Source organism: Diabrotica undecimpunctata, chromosome 1, assembly GCF_040954645.1.
Source record: "Diabrotica undecimpunctata isolate CICGRU chromosome 1, icDiaUnde3, whole genome shotgun sequence".
Lineage (NCBI taxonomy): Eukaryota > Metazoa > Arthropoda > Insecta > Coleoptera > Chrysomelidae > Diabrotica > Diabrotica undecimpunctata.
In genome coordinates, this window is record NC_092803.1 from 73,709,037 (window position 1) to 73,731,781 (window position 22,745).

Consider the following 22,745-nt stretch of genomic DNA (forward strand, 5'->3'; position numbering starts at 1 on the left):
CACGTAGAAAGGATGGATGATAAGAGAAATACAAAAGCAGTACTTAGAACAGAATTAAATGAAAATAGACCGAGTGGTAGGCCCAGAACGAGATGAATTGATGGTATTAACAAAGATGTAAAAGAACTAGGAATACGAGAATGTGAAAAACAAGCAAAGGAAAAAAACATGGTCAACTATAGCCAATAAATCAAAATATACATGACACTGAAATGGTCTCCTTAAAGAAGACAAAAGAAAGTAACGATTTTAGATATAAAACGTTGGACCTTTTGAGGAGTTATAAGGAGTTGAAGATACCATGGTGGTCCATGTGCTGTCAGTGGTCACAGATGATGATGAGATAAAAAATGTTCATGAATCAATTTGGCAAATATTAGGATTTATTTATTTGGATGAGTGAAGTCTAAACTAAATGATGCTTTTTATAAAAAAAAAATGTAAAAAATGTAAAAAAATAAAGCGATGGTGATTTTTTTACTTTTAGAGGGATCGCTTTGCCCCACATTCCCCTATCCAAAGTTGGTGAAACAATGGGGTATGTTCTTTCATTTTAGTGCTAATTATTTGTAGATATATTTGCCAATAAATTTTTTTTGGACCAAAGACGAATTTCAATTCTAAAAGCCTCAGAGTGAACAGTTTTTGAGATACTGAATCTCCTGCTAATACCTAAACTAGTTTCATCCCTCGAATTAACTAAAATCTTTATGAAACTATTTTTAAAAACACAAAATGCAGAATTTTCTCTATAATATAACATAACTGATTATGCAGTTTCTGTAACAATATATTTTTTTAGCTCCTTCCTGGCGATCAAATCCTCTCAGTAAATGGTGAAGATGTAGAGAATGCTCCAAGGGAACATGTTATTTCTTTAGTACGAGCCTGTAGTAAGACGGTAAACCTGGTAGTTTGCCAACCGGCTGAACAACAAGGAGCAAGGAAATCAACCCTACTGTCAGCAAGCAAGAGAGCGAGGCTTAGAAATAAACCCTCTAGGGTGAGATTCGCAGAAAGCGTGTGTGTCAACGGAGCACCTTTGTTCCCGGTAAGTTTTTCATTTTAATTTTACGAACAATAATTAGTATTTGAAGAATACTTTATTTTTATAAATAAAAACTCGTATAAAAGGGAGTTTATTTATAATTTAGATAAATAAAAAATATGAGATACCTATTTGCTCTGAACAGTTTTTTGATTCATACAATTATTGAATCATAAAAATGTTATATTAATCTTTATGTTGCTGCAATCTGAGGAGATCCGCTGGAATTACTTGTAATGGCTGTTCTATATAAAGTAATGCTTTTTCCAAAGCGGTGTAATCTTTTTAATTGGAGATAAGCTGTTCATCAACATCCTTTTATGTTATTATCGTTATCAATCTTGAATGTCTGTAGATATAATCGTTTTTTGTATATTCTTAGTGTTGTTTGAGTAACAAATACCTATAATATTTTTAATTGTATTACAAGATGACTTGATTTTTCAACTGCATTAGTTACATGCCGAAGAAAATACTTTTTTCTTCGGCACAAAAGAAAGCACATTTTCGTTCACATGAAGATACGTTTTAGGGTTAGAAGCTGCATTGTCCAATAATAATACTGCGCATTTTGTGGCTGTTATAGTACATATACTGGCATTGATCTGGATATAAATATAACAAATATTTTTATCTAATTTCTTAAATACCCGCATTTTTGGACATTCGTTCATGTTGTTCTATTTTTGTTGTAAAAATAGTTAACTCTGAAATTTTTATGCAAATCACTTTAAATAATATCATATGCCTTCAAGGTTAACCCCTTTAACGACAAATCCTAAGTCAGTTCGTGTCTGGTTGCATGATCTTTTACTGGTAAACCCGAGTACAGCTCGTTATCTCCAAACACTCCCATTTTAAGTAGTAATGGCGGTAACGGGTTTCTGAAATTCTATTTTTTTTTTAAATTTTAAATTGATAAATTCGAACTGTCCTCATATATTTTTAATTCGAACATAAACGTTAGGCTCGTAATAAAAGGTACGGTATGTCGCATTTCGGGGATTAACCTACATCGGCAAAAATGATCTCTACGAAACGTTGACGAAGTGAGAACATATTTACTATTTTGTTGTAGAGTGACGAATCTAATTCGTCAATATTACCAATAAATGTACGAAATATAGCAGTTTTCGAGGTATCCTTAAATTGTATGAGCTTTTGTTTGACAAACAGACATATAATACAATTAGACTGACTGTTGCAATATAGGTTCATTCCCCCAGTGCGACAGAGAAAACTGACGCGAAGCAGTCTTTGCATCTCTTTCTAATAGACCGGTTTTATCGACCACTTGACCTTTCCCTTGGTCGTTTAGATCACGTTGTTGATAAACCGGGCCCATTAGAAAGAGATGAGTGGACTGCTTTGCGTCAGTTTTCTCTGTTGAACTGGGAGAACGGGCTGTATTGCAACAGTCAGTGTATTTGTATTATATGTCTATGGTTTGACAGTGTTCCATGTCGTGCTTATACAAAATAATATAAAGTATAATATATGATAATATAAGGTAGTTTTGTCATCGAATGCCAAAGTCTGTGGACTAGTACGCATTTCGATGCGCATCGCCCCGCCTCGAATTTTCCCATTGGCTCTTGACCTGGAAATCCCTATTTATCGCTCGAACAGCGCATATAAATATTGGCGATTTTCAGGTCAACCAGGTCAGTCCCTCACGGACTCTCCGAGAGCTTAGTGCTCTCGGGGCTCTGCTTCCGGCATTTATTTTCCATACTCTGTGGCTGAGAATTGTTTCAGCTTAACTTGGTGTTTTATTTCGACGAAGAAATTGTCATGTAAGAAATATCTTGCCTTTTTCAAGGCAAGACACCGAAATATTTACAAGTCCATAACCCAAAAATGGACTTAAAGTAGAGGAGCTCTCGACAGTATATTCGAAAACCTCTACAGAGCACCCGGAGACAACAGAAGGTGGTTAGCCTCTTAATTGTTCCCCCGAGGTGACAGTTTATTGAATAAGTAGAAATTATGTATAGAAAGGGGAAGCTTACAGAAAAAGTAGGTACCAGAAATGGCTAAAAACCTAGATTTAAAAGCTAGTGAGGACGAAAACCCAAGACTCAGTTACAGTCGAGGAAATACTTGAAGGAGAAAGCTCTGAGTGTGAAGATTCTGATATAAAACTTGATATTCCTGTTGAAAGTAAAAGTGACACGTTTTTTGTTCCATTGATTTACATCAATATATTTTGTAGAGACCAGTTCATATGTACGCACACAAAAGTATTAGAGAAAATAGTTTTATACAAAAGTCTAGGGTAAAAACCTGGAAAGAAAATAGGCTAGAATATGTAGGCTTACTAACAATACATTTTACAAATTGTTGTTGGAAAGCCTACCGAAGCAGTATACTTCTTTAATAGATCTGCAATAATTGCTTGGTTGAAATGCATTGGTCTATTTTCATATATGACTATATATATATATATATATATATATATATATATATATATATATATATATATATATATATATATATATATATATATATATATATAGATATATAGTCATTCTCCATTTATGCCAAGATTGTCTAAAATTTACTTTTCTGTGCCATGTTGTAGCGGCTTGTTTCCTTATATTACAGTCCCATCTTAAATTTGGACGTCTTCTTGGTCTCTTGACGGCTCTTGGATACGACAGTGTAATTCTAGGGGACCACCTATTGTCAGTTCTTCTCGCTAAATGTCCTTTTCACTGCCATTTTAAAGATTTAATTCTGTGGATTACATCAGTGACCTTGGTTTTCTGCCTTACTCATTATATTCTTTTTCGATCTCTCTTTGTTATACCTAGTATGTATCGCTCCATTGACCCTTGAGTGACTTTGAGTTTTGATATTATCTCTTTCTTTAGTGCCTAAATTTCGGAGTCGTATGTCATGATTGTTAGTATACACTGATTGAATTCTTAGTTTTTCAGGTGGATCCGCATCTTCGATTTAAATATAACTGCATTTCTACCAAAAGATGCCCAAGCTTCATTATTAATTTCTGGAAGTAGAGGCAGATTTATGTATTAATTGTCTCAGGTATACATACTCGTCTACTGTCTCAAGTGCAGTGTTGTTTATTATAACATCTTGGACATCCACTACCTCGTTGTACATGGTTTTTGTTTTTCTTTCAAGTTCATTTTTAGGTCAACTTTATTGCTAGTTGGATTTAGGTCGCTTATAAGTTCTTGTAGTTCTACAGGATTGTTAGCAATCAGAATGATGTCATCTGCAAATCTTAGATGCTTGTGGTATTCTTCATTAATGTATATTCCTTTGTTCTGTCTTTGGTTTATAGTTTATTTTGCTTAATATGTTTTCTTGAGTTGCAGTAAAGAGCTTTGGTGATATTGTGTCTCCTTGTTGGATGCCTCTGGTACTGGAAAATTCTGAATTGTCTTCATAAATTTTTACCATAGCTTTTGCTTGTCTGTATATATTTTCTAAAGTTTCTATGTACGGTTTGCCAATGCCTTGGTTAGAGAAAGCTTTTATTACTCCTTGGGATATATAGAATCGAAAGCCTTCTCGAAATCTATAAAAGTTAATGCTAGCGGTATTTCATATTTTTTAGCTCTACTCATTAGATCTGGAAGCGTTTGGATATGATCCGTGGTACTGAATCCACTTCTTAAACCAGCTTGCTCTCTTGGCTATGCAGTATCTAATACATTTATTAATCTGTGGTTGATGATCTTGGTGAATATCTTTTATACGATTGTTAGTAGACTTTTAGGTCTGTAGTTTTTAATATATTCTTTTCTACCTTTCTAATAAATGGGAATTATGTTTGCTGTATTCCAATGGTCTGGTATGCATCTGATCATAGACAGTTCGTAAATATGCCTGCTAATATTTTCCAGGTTGTTTTGCCAACGTATTTAAGCATGTTATGCCAACTATTCCAGCTGCTTTATCCTTTACCGCTTCTCATTTTTGTAATTGTCGATTCTACTTCTTCCGGAAGTAATTCTGGTACATACCTGTTCCTGATTGCTGATTGCCTCTTCCAGTGTTTCAGGGGCTTTATATTGTTCGGTGTAGAATTTAGTCACGAATTCTAGTGTTTTCGCTTGTGAGAGCAACGATTTGCTTCTTCTGATTAATGCTTTTCTTGTTTTTAATGCAACCTTCTGCAGTCAGAAGGTTGGTCGAGATGTTAGAGAAACACTCTTTTGACTTTTTGTCTAGCTTTTGGAATTTTTTTATTCCTTTTTCAAGACACTGTAATATATGTAGTTAAAAATAATGTGTAAATATTTACAAAATATCACAATTCGTCAGTGCAACTTACTAGTCGTTGAGATTATTTACAATAAACTTTGACACTCAACATTAATAATACAAATATAAAATATAAAATCATGGACAAGTACATTCTAAAATTTAGGTAAGGATAGTAAAACTTAGTTTATTTCATGACATCTTTTGATGGTGTGTTTTAACTCTGATACATAGAGAACAGAAAGAAAAAACAATATGAATAAAATGTAATTAGATGTTCTTAATAGTGTATTTCTTTTCGAAAAACCAAGAGGCCCATATTGGGTAGTTTTAATTTTTAATTATTAAATCTGTCTTAACGGTATGCAACCAGTTATGCAAAACAGGTATATTGTGACCTGTATATGTGGAGGTAAATATTTATTTTATTTTTGATGTTTTTTCAGTAAATAACAATAAATGTTGCTCAGTTTATCTATGTCAGACTTTTTATTTATGCAAGACGTACTAGATTTTATGAAACACATTTCCAAGAAAACACGTTTTGAATGGTTTTTTTCTTTTGCCAAAATACATATTTTGGAATATATATGTATATATATATATATATATATATATATATATATATATATATATAGACCAATGTTGTCAATCGTTTAGGATGGAGAATTGCAAACAAAATCTAAAAATAACAAAGATATACGTTTATCAAATTGCAGTTTTGAATATAATTCAACCATGGGCGAAGTTAATTGTTCGAGTCAATGTATGTATGCTTTTACCACCGCAAAAAAAGAAATAAGAAGTATTACAAAAAATATTTTTACATTTGATTGACACGATTTACAGTGCTTGCACATTATACAAAAAAAGTGGTGGAAGTATGACACAGGAACTTTTATTGTCGAAGTTGTAGGAAAAATTATAGAAACGCATAATGTAAATCAGAGCAGTGGTTTTAAGGAGGGACGTTTAACCACAAAAGAGACACCATTACGACTTTCTGGTCGTTACATCCCTGAATACATTTCCTCCATGGCTAGTAAACAGGCACCCATTAGGTGATGTAGAATTTATTGCTCTACGAAAGACGAGTCTAGAAAATCGCTCAGCCGCAAGACCAGTGTCTATTGCTCTGAATGCAATGTTGCCGTTTGTGCCAGAGTTACGACCCTGGATTATCCGATGTGTGACGACATTATAAAAAGACTATATATAACAAAGTTTAATTATATTAAAAGCTTTTAGTTTTGTAGTTATGTGTTTTGTACACTAACGTTAATAATTTTCGTTAAGACTTAATTAACGTTAAGATTTAAATCGCTGCGGATTAGGTTTAGAGAGTAATAAAAATGAAAAGGACATGTCAAAGTTTTTCTAGTGTAGTGTCATTTTTAAATAATTTAATATCTTACAATAACATGTAGCCATACAATATAAAGTGTGATAACTATTTTTAAATACCAAATTTTCAATTTTTTTTTTAATGATACACTCTATATATTAGTACTGTAGTTTGTATAAAATATTACTCTTCTTGGGTGTTGCGTATACCTAGCATGTCTCGTTTTGTAGATATTTAGAGAGGAACTATAGATTTTACGTTTTTACGGACTTTGTATAAATAAAATATATATAATAAACTAATGTACCAACTAATCTATAACAAACAAAAAATTTAAAAATTATAACCTAATTTTATAAACCTATAACCTAACAATCAAAATATCAAAGATTAAATGAAACGTATGCTAGTAAAAATTACTTACAAAATAATATTTAATTAAGTGATAACCTCTCAATGATATAAATGAATTATTAAGTATGCTAATAAATGTTCAAAATGTTCCCCATTATGTTCAAGACACAGTCGTATACGATTAATAAAAGGACTGTCGAACGTCTTGTAGCATTTCAGTTCCAACGCTGGCAAAGGCATTTTGTATACGAATTTTCATATTATCCCGTGTTGTGGGTTTGTCGTATACTATAAATATTATTGATGTACCCCCATTTACATACATTTAACGTGCATTTGTTTCAAAGCATACTTTCTACATTCTTAAAATATAGGAACTTACACTAAAAAGTTATTTAACTGATCTTACTCGTAAATACAATTTTACTAACAATAATTAATTTAGTACAGGAAAATTGCTTGGGTAGAAAAATAACTAATAATTTATGTATATTGATTACATTTATTAGTATGATAAATATTATTTTGTAACATTGTAACCGTTTCAACCAACCAACGGTTTCAAAAACTTTATTACTATTATAATTCGTAGTAAATATTCAAAATAATTTTGCTCACGCCGTCTATCCGCCGAGTGCATTTAAATTACCTAAAGACCCTACTGTAGTTCGTAATATCTCTGACAGTTGCATCAAAATCAGAGTGTTCGTTAACTCCGCGAAATTCATCTCCCTCCTTCTTTCTCTGTTTGAACGTCCAACAGCCAGGACGAAAATTTTGTTTGAGTGGTCTCTTGACGAGGTAAGGCGAAAAATTCCTTTTCTCTTATATATTTTCAAATAAATATTTATTTTAGATCCTTAACGACAACCCTCATAGTTGCTAGATCTATGTTTATTGGCCCGAGGTTATCTAAATAGCTATGGATTTATGGTATGTGTTCTGAAACCATCAATTCGTTTGGAGAATATCCCGTTTGCTTATCCGCACAATCCTAAATATTTTTATGGTGGATAGTATGTTTCTGCATTCTAGATCTAACGTATCTATCAGATGAGTACCTAGAGGGTAAAAAAATATATCCTTTCTACACGCCACACCAGAATTTGGATAATTTAGGTTGTACTCATTTTATATTTTTTTATTGAACAGTAAAGGTTATTTATGAACTAAATAATAGTGAAGTAATTTATTTTTTGATCTTTTAATTACAATAGATATCTACATTCTACCTAATAAACAGTATTTTTTATGTGAACGAATTTCGAAATGATAAAGTATGAGTTTATTTTCATATATTTCTCATTCATAATCAAATGCCAAGATATAAATGTTTTTTTCCTTAGGACACGATTTTAATTTTAGTTTTGTATAAGCACTTCTCATGTGTAACTAAATACCGTAAACAAAAATTGTTTATTGATCACATGAAAGGAAGATATCGAGCACAGTTTATTGATTAAATCTTGCCCAAGTTCTTTCGCTTCCTAGAGCATCTTCAGGGGCATTTCGTCAATTTTGACCTATCCAACAATCATAGAATAGAATGTCATAAACATAAAATTGCACATTACACTACACTACACAAGGACAAACAGTTTAAAATTTTTAAAATAGGCGAAGCTACATTATGGTTGGCATCAGGAGAGAGAATGGCTCCTGGTCTTAACGGAAATGTTAAGGTGACATAACATTTCGCAGTTCGCTGTAAATTGTAATAATTATTCGAATACTTATATAATAAAAAAAATGAGTGACAATTTAGAAGCAGGTCCGTTGCGGCCTAAAATTTTATATATATATATATATATATATATATATATATATATATATATATATATATATATATATATATATATATATATATATAACGAGTTTATTACAGCTGCCGCCGTTTCTCGCAACCTAGCTTCCAACGCTTGCGATCGTTCCAGTCATCTACTTGTAGACCCCTATCTTCCATTGCACCTTTTACTTCTTGTCTCCACGATCTTCTTGGTCTTCCCTTTTTCCTGCGGTTGGTGGGGATCCACTGTAACATTCTCTTTGGCCATCGTTGATCATTCATCCTTTCTACATGGCCATACCATTTCAGCCTTTTGCATTCTATAGTTTCCAGGACGTCAATGTCTATGCCCATACTCTCTCTGATTTCAGTATTCCTTACTCTATCTCTTCTAGTGAGTTAACAACATCTTCTCCAATAATTCATTTCCATTCCTTTTATTTTGGATGCGTCATTTTTATTTATTACCCAAAGCTCTGAACCATATGTAGCAATGCTTTCTATGATACTTTTGTATATCCTAATTTTTGTACTTCGGGTGATGTGGTTATTCCAAAGTATACTATTCAGTTCACGTAATGCTGAATTTCCTTGACCAATTCTAGTAGCTATTTCTTTTGTATTCCGACCATTGTTTGTAATGTTTACACCGAGATATTTATAGCTATCAGCATTTTGAATTTGTTTGCTTCCTAGTTCTAAGTACTTTCCTTCACCTTCCACTACTACGTACTCTGTTTTTGATGGATTAATTGATAAGCCCCACTTAGTATATTTTTCATCTATTTTTCGTAACATGTAGTGGATATCATCTTGATCTTCTGCAAGTATTACTTGGTCATCAGCAAAATGCAAGCTGTACAGTGTATGGTCTCCAATTTTAACACCCATAGGTTCACATTTTCTTTTCCAAATATCCAAAACCCCCACCAAATAAATCTTAAAGGTTGTAGGTGCAATGCAGCAGCCTTGGCGAAGTCCTTTGGTCACTTTTATCTTTTTTGTCACTTTTTGTTCAATCTTTATTACACTCGTCATATCATCGTACAACTCCCTTACAGCATTAATGTAAATCGGTGGAATATTCTTGTCTTCTAGCACCTGCCATAGCTTGGCTAATGGGACACTGTCATACGCTTTTTGAAGATCAATAAATACCATGTGTGTCTCCATAATATGTTCCAAACGCTTTTCTATTGTTTTTTTAGGCAGAACACATTGTCTATACAAGAACGACCAGTACGAAAGCCACTCTGATCTTCAGCGTCTTCCCAGCATCTTTAATTCGGCTTTTAATTATCTTCCCGTAGACTCTACAGATTGAGTTGGTTACACTAAGCCCTCGGTAGTTCTTACAATCTTTTCTGTCGCCTTTATTTTTGTATATATTGCTGATATATGCAGTTTTCCATTCTGGGGGTAGCTCTTCTCCTCTCAAGAATAAATTATAAGTATAAGCCAATAGCTGAAATAGTTTGTCAGGGCCATATTTAATCAGTTCAATGGGTACTCCCCCCGGTCCTGGAGCCTTTCCATTTTTCATAGCGTTGGCGTGTTTTTTAATTTCTTCTGGTGTTATTTCAGTTTCTTCGCGGTAGGAAATATCATATTTTTGGTAGCCAATATCTTGGAATTCTGTTCGATCTTCTGTCAGCATTTGTTCATAATATTCGACCCATAATTCTGAAGCTATTAGAGTTAACCTACTGCATTCTTTTCTATCTGTTCTACTACCTCTAATTGTTTTCCAGGCTTCTTTACTTCTTGCTGTACCTATAAAATTTTCTACGTTATCGCAGGCTTTATTCCACATCTCATTTTTGGCTTTATTTACCTCTTTTTTTACTTCTTTGTTTAAGCTGTTGTACTGTTATCGATAGTAAGGGTCCTTTGTTGCTAGCCATTTGTTATACATATTCTTCTTCTTCCCCACAAGATCTTCTATTTCTTTATTCCACCATTCATTTCTATTTTTTATGCTATCCACTTCTCCAATAGCTTCCATTGCAGCTTCGTCAAGAGCTTTCATAATTTCGTTGTACGTATTAATTGTTAAGGAGTAACAAACATCGTGCAATTTCAGATTCAATCTCATTCGATACACAAACTGGGTAGACTCATTTTCAAAACCTTGTAGATTATATCTCTTTGTTGAAATGTCTTGCAGTATCATTGAACTTTTGTTTTCATTTTGTCGTTATCTTCCTTTAAATGTAAATAGTAGTGACGCTTTAAGCAAATGGTGATCAGATCCACATTCTGCTCCTCGATGGACTCTAACGTTATTATCCTTTATTGTGGAGTTTTCTTTGCATATACAGTAATCGATTATTGATTTCAAATTCCTCGTTGGTTGAATCCACGTGAATTTATGAATATTCTTGTGCTGATAATATCCATTCATTATCTTTAAATTCATATGATCGCAGAAATTTATTAATCTCTCACCGTTTTTATTTATTTTTTCTTCTCCAAATGGACCGACCACTTTGCTATTTACTTTTCTTCCGGTTCTAGCATTTAAGTCACCTAGTAGAATTACTTCCTTCCTAGTTCCAATACTCTCTACCAGGTCCGTCAATTCGTCGTAAAATTTATCCTTTACCTCGTCCTTTTCATCTTCAGAAGGTGCATATGCGCCCACTACCACTATGTCACGTCCTTTTAGCTTCATATCAACTTTTATTAGCCTTTCGTTTATTTGTTCCCAGTTCTTAATATTTCGTGACAGCCTTTTCTTTATCAATATACTTACACCTGCTGCTGCTCTTCTGTCTTTTCCTACTCCACTATAGAAATGAACAAAATCTTTAAACTCGTCTGTCCCTTTCCCTTTCTTTTTTGTTTCTGTAAGGACTGTTACATCTAATTGAAATCTCTTAATTTCTTTCAACACCTCATCAAGCTACAAGCTTAGTCCGAATACCTTGCACATTCCATGTTCCAAAACTCATTAACCTTTTTCGTAAGCTGGGTCGTTTTCCGTTAAGACCGTCCGGCGTTTTCTTTCTAGGATTATTTGCAATACAGTAAAACCCGTACCTAAAATTTTAAATAATATAAAATATCTTCCAAAAAATCGAACAGATTTAGTGAGAAAGATGAGGAACTGAGCGATATTTTTTACAAACCTAGTAGATACTTCTCCCTAAATACAAAAAAATTAAATAAAAAAAGAGTTCTGTCATTATACCATTGCCATATGTGACAAGAAAAACCAGGCTTTTGTATTGGAACATGTTTTGAAAATTTCCACAGGACCTAAAGGTATTTTACTTATAATATATTAGCTTTTTTCGTTTGTCTACAAGGTGAGTTTTTAGTGCGACATCGGTCGATAATTCCATTGTGTTACAAAATATCCAAAAAACTTATAGGCAAAATTATAGGCAATATAGACAAAAAAATATAGGCAATGATATTCTTCATACTTGTAAAATATGTGGAATTCTACAGGGTGATTAATAAGTACGTGTTATAGCAAACATACAATTTTTTAAATGGTGTAACCTCGGAAACCTTTTTTGGATGGTACTAGAAAGGTCACCAATGGAGACACTGCGGACAGCAGCCAGATGGTTGGTGGAGAGCGAGTCGTGGGTTCGAAACTAGCTTTTGGAACCGGGAATGGGTCCAACGGACGAAATAAGTAAAGGTAAAACAGGATAATAGATATTAGAAAAGATATAGAAATAAACAAAAAGACAGACGGGTAAAATTACTAAAAATAAGATAAGATAAAAAGAAACAGGGCGCCACTTAACTTTTTGGATTCAAGAAGATAATTAAGAAACTATAGAAAAGAAAAGAGGTAAGGAAAGATATTTAGATTCTGAGACCAAATCCAAGGAAAGATAGCAACAGTTAATTATTAAATAAATTTGGTCAACGCAGTATATAAACAAATAATAAATATATTATGACTCCGTCCACCTACTTACCTACGAAACTTAATCAGCCTGATCTTTCTTCTGGTGGAAGGTATAAAAATTATGTAATATAATAAACAAACATTCAGAGGTATTGTTATATCAGGAAACTTATTAGGAGTCGAGAAATAAAATTCATTGATAAAACAAAACAAAAGATACACCACTATAATACAGGCAGCTGAATGTACACACATGTAAAAAAATGCACCATCAATTATTGAATGGTGGTATACATATAACCATAAACAGTATTAAAATTAGGAAATACCTTTACAAATGCAGTATAATAAAATTAGGCACACATTAAATTGTCAGCGAAGAGAGCCTGATAGTCTTTAATAGTATTCAACTAAAGCTGATATAAATCTCTCTTTGTTGTTTATGGGCTTATCTCGAGATAACGAGTACGCTAAATTAAAAAATGAATAGCAAATAAAACAAAATTAATTAAAGTTAAATTTAAAAGAATACAAGAATAAGGTAAGAACAAGGAATAATAAAGAAGTTACAAGAAGTCTATATTATAACAATTAAACCAACCCGCACTTGGCTTAGGTTAATTATCTGTATCGCACTGTTGTTTAATGATTAACTGAGAATTAAATAATCTTAATTTAGAAGTTCTTAATAGTTGATTAAAAATTCGTATGAAAATATTAAATGTTCCTTGACTGAATGCTAACTCAGTAGTTAACCTGAACTACAGGAGAAGAAATAGTCGACGGAGATTCGCCCAGATAGTTGAAGATAAAAAGAATATGATAACTTACGATAAGTCTTGATGACTGCTGCACTCTTCACTGAAGCTAAATACTTTACTTGTATTAAACATTGAAGTTAATTAACTTAAAGGTAGTTTATACCAATCTTTAGTCTAATATGGTATTAGATTAAGAACTGAAACATTTAAGTGTATACACACTTAAAGAAAAAATTCACAGAGAGGGTAAGATAACACATAGACGATAATATCAGGAAGCAGCTTTACGCAAAGATCGCCCTGCCAGAAGTGCCATTCTTCCTCTCAAAATTTCACAAGCTTCCCCCTAAAAAAGGTGAAATAACCCCTACTTAATAATTACAACTCAGCTTTTGCATTACTATACAGAGTAATATGTACAGAATACAGAGTACTATATTTAACAAGTTATGGCCATTTTTATCTCGAAATCTCTATGAAATCAACACCTTGTATATAAAGAAGTAATCCATAAACATTTATTTAGTTTATATAATAAGGTAAAAAATATATTGTAGTTTTTAAATAAAGTTTAAATAAAATCGTTGACTAAAATTTGGATACAGGTTGAACTATAAAACGAAATTACGATTTTCTCAATTTTTTTTAAATAGATCACTCTATATTTTATTTTTTAGAAATATGACATTTATGATACTTTTTTGTCCAAATTTCGGGAGTACAGTCAATTTTTGTAAGTAGAAATAAGTATTGAGTATGGAGTGATAATATAACAAAATTATTTTTATTCAATAAGTCACTAACAACAAAAACATAAACCATAATAATATGTAATGGATGTAACAATTAATATGATATTAAGGAAATAAGAAATAAGAAAGAAATAAGTTAAAGTATATGTTCAAAGTGTCCACCTTCCACGTTTATACAAGTTTGTAACCGATATGCAAATGATCGAGCTACATTTCTCAACATTTGTTAGTCAATTTTATTAAAATCTTCTCTAATTCTATTTTTCATATCATCTGGCATTGTTGGAAGCTTGGTATACAAGGTCTTTTATATGAAAAAATCTACTTTGGAGAATTCCGGTGATCGCGGTGGCCAAACAGTTGGTCCTCTGCCTATCCACTTCCCAGGAAAGTTATTATTTAGATGATTGTGAATATGAGCAGTGCGGTGAACTGGAGCACCGTCGTGTAAAAACCACATTTGTTGTCGAATATTAAGCGGTACATTTTGCAGTAGTATTGGCAAATGATTATTTAGAAAATCCAGATATGGCACCATTCACACGACCTTTAAAAAAAGTGGTCCAATCACATAATCGAAAACACTACCACCCCAAAAATTAATAGACCACCTACTTTGACTATGAGTGTTAACAAAATGGGGATTGCTTGATGCATGATAATGAAGTTTGATGTAAGAACAAGTGAAATGTAACCTCATCTCCAAAAAGCACATAATCGAAAAAAAAATCGGTCTTTTTGCACTTGCTGATGACACCATTGGATGCAGTTGCAGGATGCAGTTTATATTTACGAAGAATTTTTGCTGCCGAATTTTGACGAATGTCATGTTGATGTGAAATTTCACAAGTGCTGATGTGGGGATCTTCAGTAGTAGCTATTAGTTAGTACATCAAATTCCTTTTCTTTTTAGAACAGTTTTGGTTCTCCAATTTTTTTGATATACAACTGACCCAGTGCTAACAAAACGATCCATTAATTTTTTAAAAGCTCTTGCGTTTGGCTGCACCCCCTCAGGATATCGCTCTTGATATATTCTGGAAGCGAGTAAACAATTTCTCGAGTTTTTCCTAATACCCAGATCATATCTGTTAACTTTTCTACAAAAAATTTATTTTTAACATTAAAGACAAGCCACACAGACTGATTAAAAAGGTGATAATATGAAAATTGTCATTTTCAAAGCCTACTGTTTACGGCTTGATAAGATGAAAACTGTAAGTTTTTGAAGACCTACTATTTTACCTTTGTAACTGACCCAAAATGGCCTTTTACTTATTAATAATTGCATATCACAATCGGCAGTTAGGAATGTTTTATTAAAAATTCCTGGCGATAACCATCTAAAAATTGTTACATGAATTGTATATTGTTTTGCTTTCTGTTTTGTGTGAGTTATTTATTGAATGAAAATTATCTTATTATATTATTACACAAAACATATTATCTTGTAGGAATTTTAGAAATCTTGTATTCCATTAAGGAAATATGATATTTCCATAATATCACATTTATTGATATTGTATATTATTATGGTTTGAATGTTTTGTTAGTCACTTATTGAAAAAATAAATTTTTTTTGTATTATCACTCAATACTCAATACTTATTTCTACTTACAAAAATTGAATATATTTCCGAAATTTGAAGAAAACTAAAAATATCTCGGAAAGTAATGAGTTTAGGTACAGGAAATGCTATATAAAAATAAAAGAGCATCATAAATATAATATTTCTAAAGAATAAAATATAGGGTGATTCATTTAAAAAAATTAAGAAAATAGTAATTTTGGTTTGTAGTCCACTCTGTATACAAATTTTTGTCAATGATTTTAATTAAACTTAATTTAAAAACTACAATATATTGTTTACTTTATTATGTAAAATAAATAATTATTTATGCATTACTTCTTTATATACTATATTATATATACTTTATATACTTATTTATATACTATGAAACTAATTGAAACGGAAGATAATACCAGGAATGTTAATCAGTTATACAAAACCATCAAAGAATGTATACACGCCGCTGCCCTAGAAGCACTAGGGCGATATGAAAAGATCGGACAACAAAAACCATATTGGTGGGATCAAGATATTTCGCAGGAAATAACACAGAAAAGAAAATTGTATCAAAAATATCTGAACACAAGAAATGTGGAAGACAGAATCGAATACAAAAGAATGCAAGCGATGGTCAGAAGAAAAATATGCCAAAAGAAGAATGAATCCTGGGAAAAAAAGTGCACCATGATAAATACATACATTGGTGGAAGCCAAAGTTCAGAAAGCTGGAAACTGTTAAAAAATTTAAGAAACAACAGAAAAAGAGATATCCAGTCCATATCACCGCCCGCAAACTTGGGAAGAATACTTTAAAGATTTACTAACAGAGACAAGAGAGCCCTTCAAACAGATAGAGAACTATGGTTTACAAGGCGTCAGGCTGATAGGATCACCATTCAGAATAAATGAGAGAGAAGTAAAGAATGGCAAATCACCTGGCCCCGGAAATGTAGCTCCGGAACTCATTAAACATGGACCCAAAATACTAATTCAACGACTACAACAACTTTTCCAGGAATGCATAAATAAACATGAAATACCTGAGGAATGGAAAGAATCGCATATGAGCACCATCCATAAAAAGGGAGATAAATCGAAACCTGAAAACTATAGAGGAATTGCAGTTACTAGTAGTATTAGCAGAATATATGGGAAAATAATAAAAAATCGAATAGAAGAAGAATACCAAGATATGGAAGCCGAAGAACAGGCTAGTTTTCGTGCAGGTCGATCTACAATAGACCATGTCTTCTCTATTACTCAGATAATTGAAAAGAAAGTTGCTCGTGGCCAAGAAGTCCACCTGACGTTCGTAGACCTTAGGAAAGCATATGATAGTGTCCCGCTTGATAAATTATGGTAGGCACTGGGGAAAACAAATATAAATATAGAATTAATTGAAGCAGTAAAAACGTTGTACTACCAACAAAAAACAAGAATTAAAACAGGAAATCTGATAACACCGGGATTCAAAGTGACTAAAGGACTAAGACAAGAATGCTGTATATCCCCAACATTATTCAAAATATACCTCGAAGCAGCACTCAACAAATGGAAGAAAAAATGTACGAATATGGGCATACCACTAATAGACTTAACTTTGTACACTCTGTGCTTTTCGGATGACCAGGTCATCATCGCACAGGACTCTGAAGACCTTAGTTACATGATGCGAAAACTATTAGAAGTGTTTACAGAATGGGGTTTTAAAGGGAATATGGAAAAAACTGAGTACATGAGTATCGGAGGAGATCAACATTACCTTCTCGTAGAGGAAAATCAAGAGATCAAAATGTGATGACTACAAATACCTAGGAGTAAAGATCACTCAGGATGGAAAATTAGATGCAGCCATTAAGGAACGAAATACACAGGGAAGGAAAGGCATAGCCTTACTGAACAGCGTACTGTGGGATAAAAACATCTCTAAAGAAAATAAAAGAAGAATATACAACACCATAATAAAAAGTATCACAACATATGGATGAGAAGTGTGGCCCCCAAAAGATAGAACAGAGAAAGTGCTTAGAGCAACAGAGCGACTTCTGGCGCCGCTCGGCGGGAATCTCCAGACGCGACAGAATAACAAACGAAAGAGTCCGAGAAATCATGAGGGTTACACATAATATTGTTGATGACATCAAAACGACACAACTCAGATGGTACGGACACGTAAGGAGAATGCCGGAGAATAGAATACCAAGACAAATTCCTGAATGGCAACCAAGAGGTAGGCGAAGACCAGGAAGGCCTAGAAGAAGTTGGAGAGAAGGAGTTGATAAAGAAATCAGAGAAAGAGAACTGGAGGACGATCTATGGAACGATAGAATGAGATGGAGATTGGAAATCGGAAGACGTCGAAGAACGTTGTAAACCGACATTATATATATATATATATATATATATATATATATATATATATTCTTTATATACGTTGATTTCATAGGGATTTCGAAATAAAAATGGTCAATACTTGTTAAATACTCTGTATAGTAATACAAAACCCAATACTATAAGAACAAGAATTATGAGAAGTAGGTTTGCTATACCACATAGTTATTAATCACCCTGTAGAATTTCACATATTTTCCAAGTATGGAGAATATCATTGTCTACATTTTTTCTAAATAAGGTTTTTGGATATTCCATACCATAATGGAATTATCGACCGATGTCGCAATAAAAACTCACCTTGTATTTGCGCCATCCGTTCCTGATGCCAGAACCTTTATCGTGTACATCATGGCATATATGTGAGCCTTGCAAAAATTTTGGTTGTTTCCAAAATTATAAGAGTTTTATTAATAAATAAGTTACAGTTCAGAGTACATGATCGGACATCCGTACGCAACGTGTTAAACACATCAATTTATTACTTAATATAATATATACATATATATTATTTCAAACTACAGCTCTGCAAATTTGTTTGTGACAATGAAAACCACTCCTATCAGATAGTTACGAATTGACGGAGTTAAAACTACTTTAGAATTTCAAACACAATATCTAAGCGAGAAGTTTGTTACAAAAGCTTACAAAACAGCCAGCATGACAGTTTTATGTTTAGTTAAAAGGTAAATTAAAATAAAACATAAAGAAAAATTTATCCGACATTGTATTTGGCTTTTTTGACATTGTACCCTACATTAAACATGTCGATTTTACGCATGTTAAGTTGATGAAAAGCAGCAATCTGATTTTTTCAGAAATATTTAATTAAAACCAAAGAAATGATATTATTACAGTAGAATATCAGTAATCCGGCACTAAAAAAATCCGAGGGAGCCAGCTATTATTGGAATGTTTGGATTAGCGAATTGTATAGAAAAATTTTTAATAAATAAAATAAAGCGTTTCTTAAAGGGAATAGGTACAATGTAGATACTTATTGTATTATGTATGAGTTCGTGTTTTACATTATATTTTTGTAACTGTAAAATATCTCACATTTTAAAATATGGGAAAATCATAGGAAAACTATTTCAAGCATGTCAAAAAATTTATATTTTTCTTTGCATCAATAACTTCCTTTACTACCTAAATATATATCTAAATAAAACCTACCCATGCGCCATATATCTACTATTCTTATACTAAAAACTCGGCACGGAAAATATGCGACACTTCTGCATAGATTAGGAATAGTGAATTCACCAATATGCTTTTGTGAAGTTTCTTTAGAGATTTGAATGATATTTTCCTGGAATGCAAAATTAACGAGAGATATATAGATCAATTATATTACAATCAACAAAAAAAATGTATTTTCCAATTAGTCTAGATCAATAAATTAGAGATAGATGCAAAAAATTGGTCCAAGGGTCAATGAAAAGGAAACCAAATATGTTAACCATATATTAACAGACAAAAGAGACGACATAGAATAGGGAAAAATGTAAAAATAGACTCATGTAACTTTAAAAAGTGGAGAGTTTTAAATTTCTCGGAGCGACAATCACCGCAGGTAGCGATATTACGGAAAAGACAAAAGTGAGAATTCAGGCAGCAAACAGATGTATGTATAGTCTTTACAACACTATTAAATCCAAGAGCCTAACACGAACATTAAAAATCAGTTTATATAAAACAGTGATTAGACCGGTGCTCATGTATGAGTGCGAGACGTGAACTCTAACAAAAGCAATGTAAAAAAACTCATACGTTTTAAGAGAAAAATCATCATAAGAATATTTGGACCTTACCACGATTCAAATACTAACCAATACCCAATGAGAATAAATGCCGAAGTTAAACAGATATATAGTCTAAGAGTTTAGATATATAGTCTAAGAGTCTAGTTTAAGAGATTAAATCTCAACGTCTAAGATAGGCTGGCCATGTCCACACACTCCCTAATAACCGCCTTACTAAGTTAATCTAGTAGAAAGCCCCGATAGAGAGAAGGCCCTTAGAACGTCCACGAATGCGATGGAGAGATAATATATGGTCAGATTTAAGAACAATAGGGCTACCTATTGACCCAACTTTCATGGACAATCGTTCGAGATGGAAGCCAGTTGTGCAGTCAGCCAAGACCAGCTGAAGATCCTGCTTTCAAGCCATCTTTCAAAGATAATTTAAAATAATCCCTAATTGAGGTTTGTTTTTGAGAAACAGTTCTTGTTTAAAAACCTTTTCTCGCATGTTTGGTAGAATTATACTATCTTTGGCAGATACGCCATTTTCTTCAGCCCATGTAGGTATTGAAACAATTAAATGCCCTATTTGGTTTTTCTTTTATGGTTGTAGTAGTTGGTGCCTCCAATATGTCTACTAGGCTTTCTTATTCTTCCTGTACTGATTCACATATTTCTTCATTTGTAATAATTTGCTCTGTTTCTTACCTCCTTTCAAACTAAGAATTTAAATTATCTTCACTTGTCTCGAATCCTATTTCTTATAAATTTTGGAACCAATCAGCAATAGGTAGATCATCTTCAGGAACATATTTTTCTGTTTTTTTTATGATATAGCATTCATTTTAGACCAAAACTGTTTACAGAATGATTTGGTTAAGGAAGGTGAAACAGAGCTCCATGCGTAAGCGAGAGCGAATCCAGCATCCTTCAACTTATTTTTTTTACCTCTGCATTATTTCACTATCCTGAGAAATAATATTGATAAGCAAATTATTTTTATATACAAACTTTACTTTCTGAACTACATTTTAATTCATCGGCTGCAGTCAAGGTATGCAGTTTATAGGTAGGTTTTTATATTTCCATTCCTTGATCTAAGTTCTTGTTCATTTGGATATCCTGAAGCATTGCCAATTACCCATAAAACTTTTATGAACAAAATGGATCTTTTCATACCATACAGTGTGTTTTTGTATATATTTTGTATGGTCATGTTTGTATACAATGTTTTGCTTAAATGTCTCCATAAAAATATCTGCTAATAATGAAGATAATAAAGAGCCCATCTCTAATCCAAAATATTGTTCATACAAATCTGAGATATATTCAATAATATCTATTTTACCCAAAACAAAACCAAACAACACACAAAACAGATCAAAGAACTGAATCTATAAAATACCTTGTGAATGTAACAATTTTTATGTGAAAGAAACATCAATATTAGAGAAACTTAAGTGTTAGGATAAGGAGCATGAATCATACATTAGAAACAAATATTTCGGCTAATTCCAGATATGCAAACATGTCTGGGATTATGAGCCCAGAGTGCAGTGGAAAGATGCGTCAAGAGACATAAAAAAAAACAGACTTCAAAAAGAGAAAAATCAAAGAAGCAGCCCTGATCTTAACTAATAAAAAAAATGTCAAACCCATCAACAGAATGTAGCAGACTCTGGTTACCATTACTAAAAAAAGAAGTCAGCAACAAGAATATGCTAAGAATAATAGATAAATAAAAGGTCAGAGACACATCATCTACAATTAACTAAATAAACACGCAAAAATCAGAAATTGATATCAATCTGAAGGTTCAACATTAATCTTAAAATTTCAACTGAAAACATGGACATTTGCCTACAAGATCGAGGCCAAGTAATTCAACATTGGCTAAAACAAAGCGCCTTGAATAAACTACTACGGGTTAAAACAACTCATGTTGTTTCATACAACTTGTTTCATAATAGATTTTTTAAACGATTTTCGGATTGGAGATCTAAATGTTAAAAAAAATGCAAAATGTAATTTTTATTACAATCAATTGTGGTTTATTCCCATATAAATACAATATTTAACTTAAAATGTCACAAAAAAATAATTTCCTAAACTCTGTTGTGAATAGTTATTTCGAGCACTTGGATTTATTGATATATAATTAAATCAGTGAGAAAAGAAAGCGGCCATGTCACAAAAATCAAGTAAGCAATAAATAAGAAAAAACTTTATCTATTGAAAACTATTCGGTATTTATCACAATTTTAATTACCACTGTATAGGGCAATCCACCACTGATAAATACAAAATTCAATGAAGGCTTCTATAGAAGAAGAAGAAACAGAACTGTAAGAGGACAGAAAATAAATATTTTTTTAAACGGGTCGTATCTGGTTTTTACACAACATTATTATTTTAGGATTGTTTATTATGACAATAATTATAAACAACAGAACAAAAAATAACAAGAGATAAAAAAGGAGTAAATCAGAGTTATTCGGATTCATCTTTACCTTCTGTAGTTGGCCATGTAAATAGCTCCAGGATCCAGATCCAGGAATGTTCTCATCCAAGTAGGGTGCAAATTTCAAAAGATGTTCAAATTTCTTTTTCTTAATCGGAACTTTGACTTGAGAATAGGCCAAGTTGACAGCCGGTGACTTTACTTTGGTGCATGTAGAAACACTAAATGTATGGTCAACAATTCTATCAATAAATTCACGAGCAACAATTTGACCTTTTGCCTGCGAGTTACAAGAAAAGTGCATGAACTTGCTGGTAGAAAAAGAAACTTTTTGTTTTGGGAATATGCCCACCTAGTGATCCTTATGATAAACATTTCTTTTCTAATATCTAGTTCACCAGGACTTTACAATCTTTGA

At 32.4% G+C, this 22,745-nt stretch overlaps 1 protein-coding gene across 3 annotated transcripts in view; it reads left to right on the forward strand.

The window, feature by feature from the left end:
- The window catches only part of LOC140450695 (uncharacterized), a 651,216-nt gene that overhangs the window by 477,115 nt on the left and 151,356 nt on the right, over positions 1 to 22,745 (forward strand). For all 3 annotated transcript variants that reach the window (XM_072544365.1, XM_072544373.1, XM_072544369.1), the window contains exon 5: positions 803 to 1,051. In XM_072544365.1, the coding sequence (XP_072400466.1) occupies positions 803 to 1,051 (249 nt within the window). The remainder of the gene's footprint in view (positions 1 to 802; positions 1,052 to 22,745) is intronic.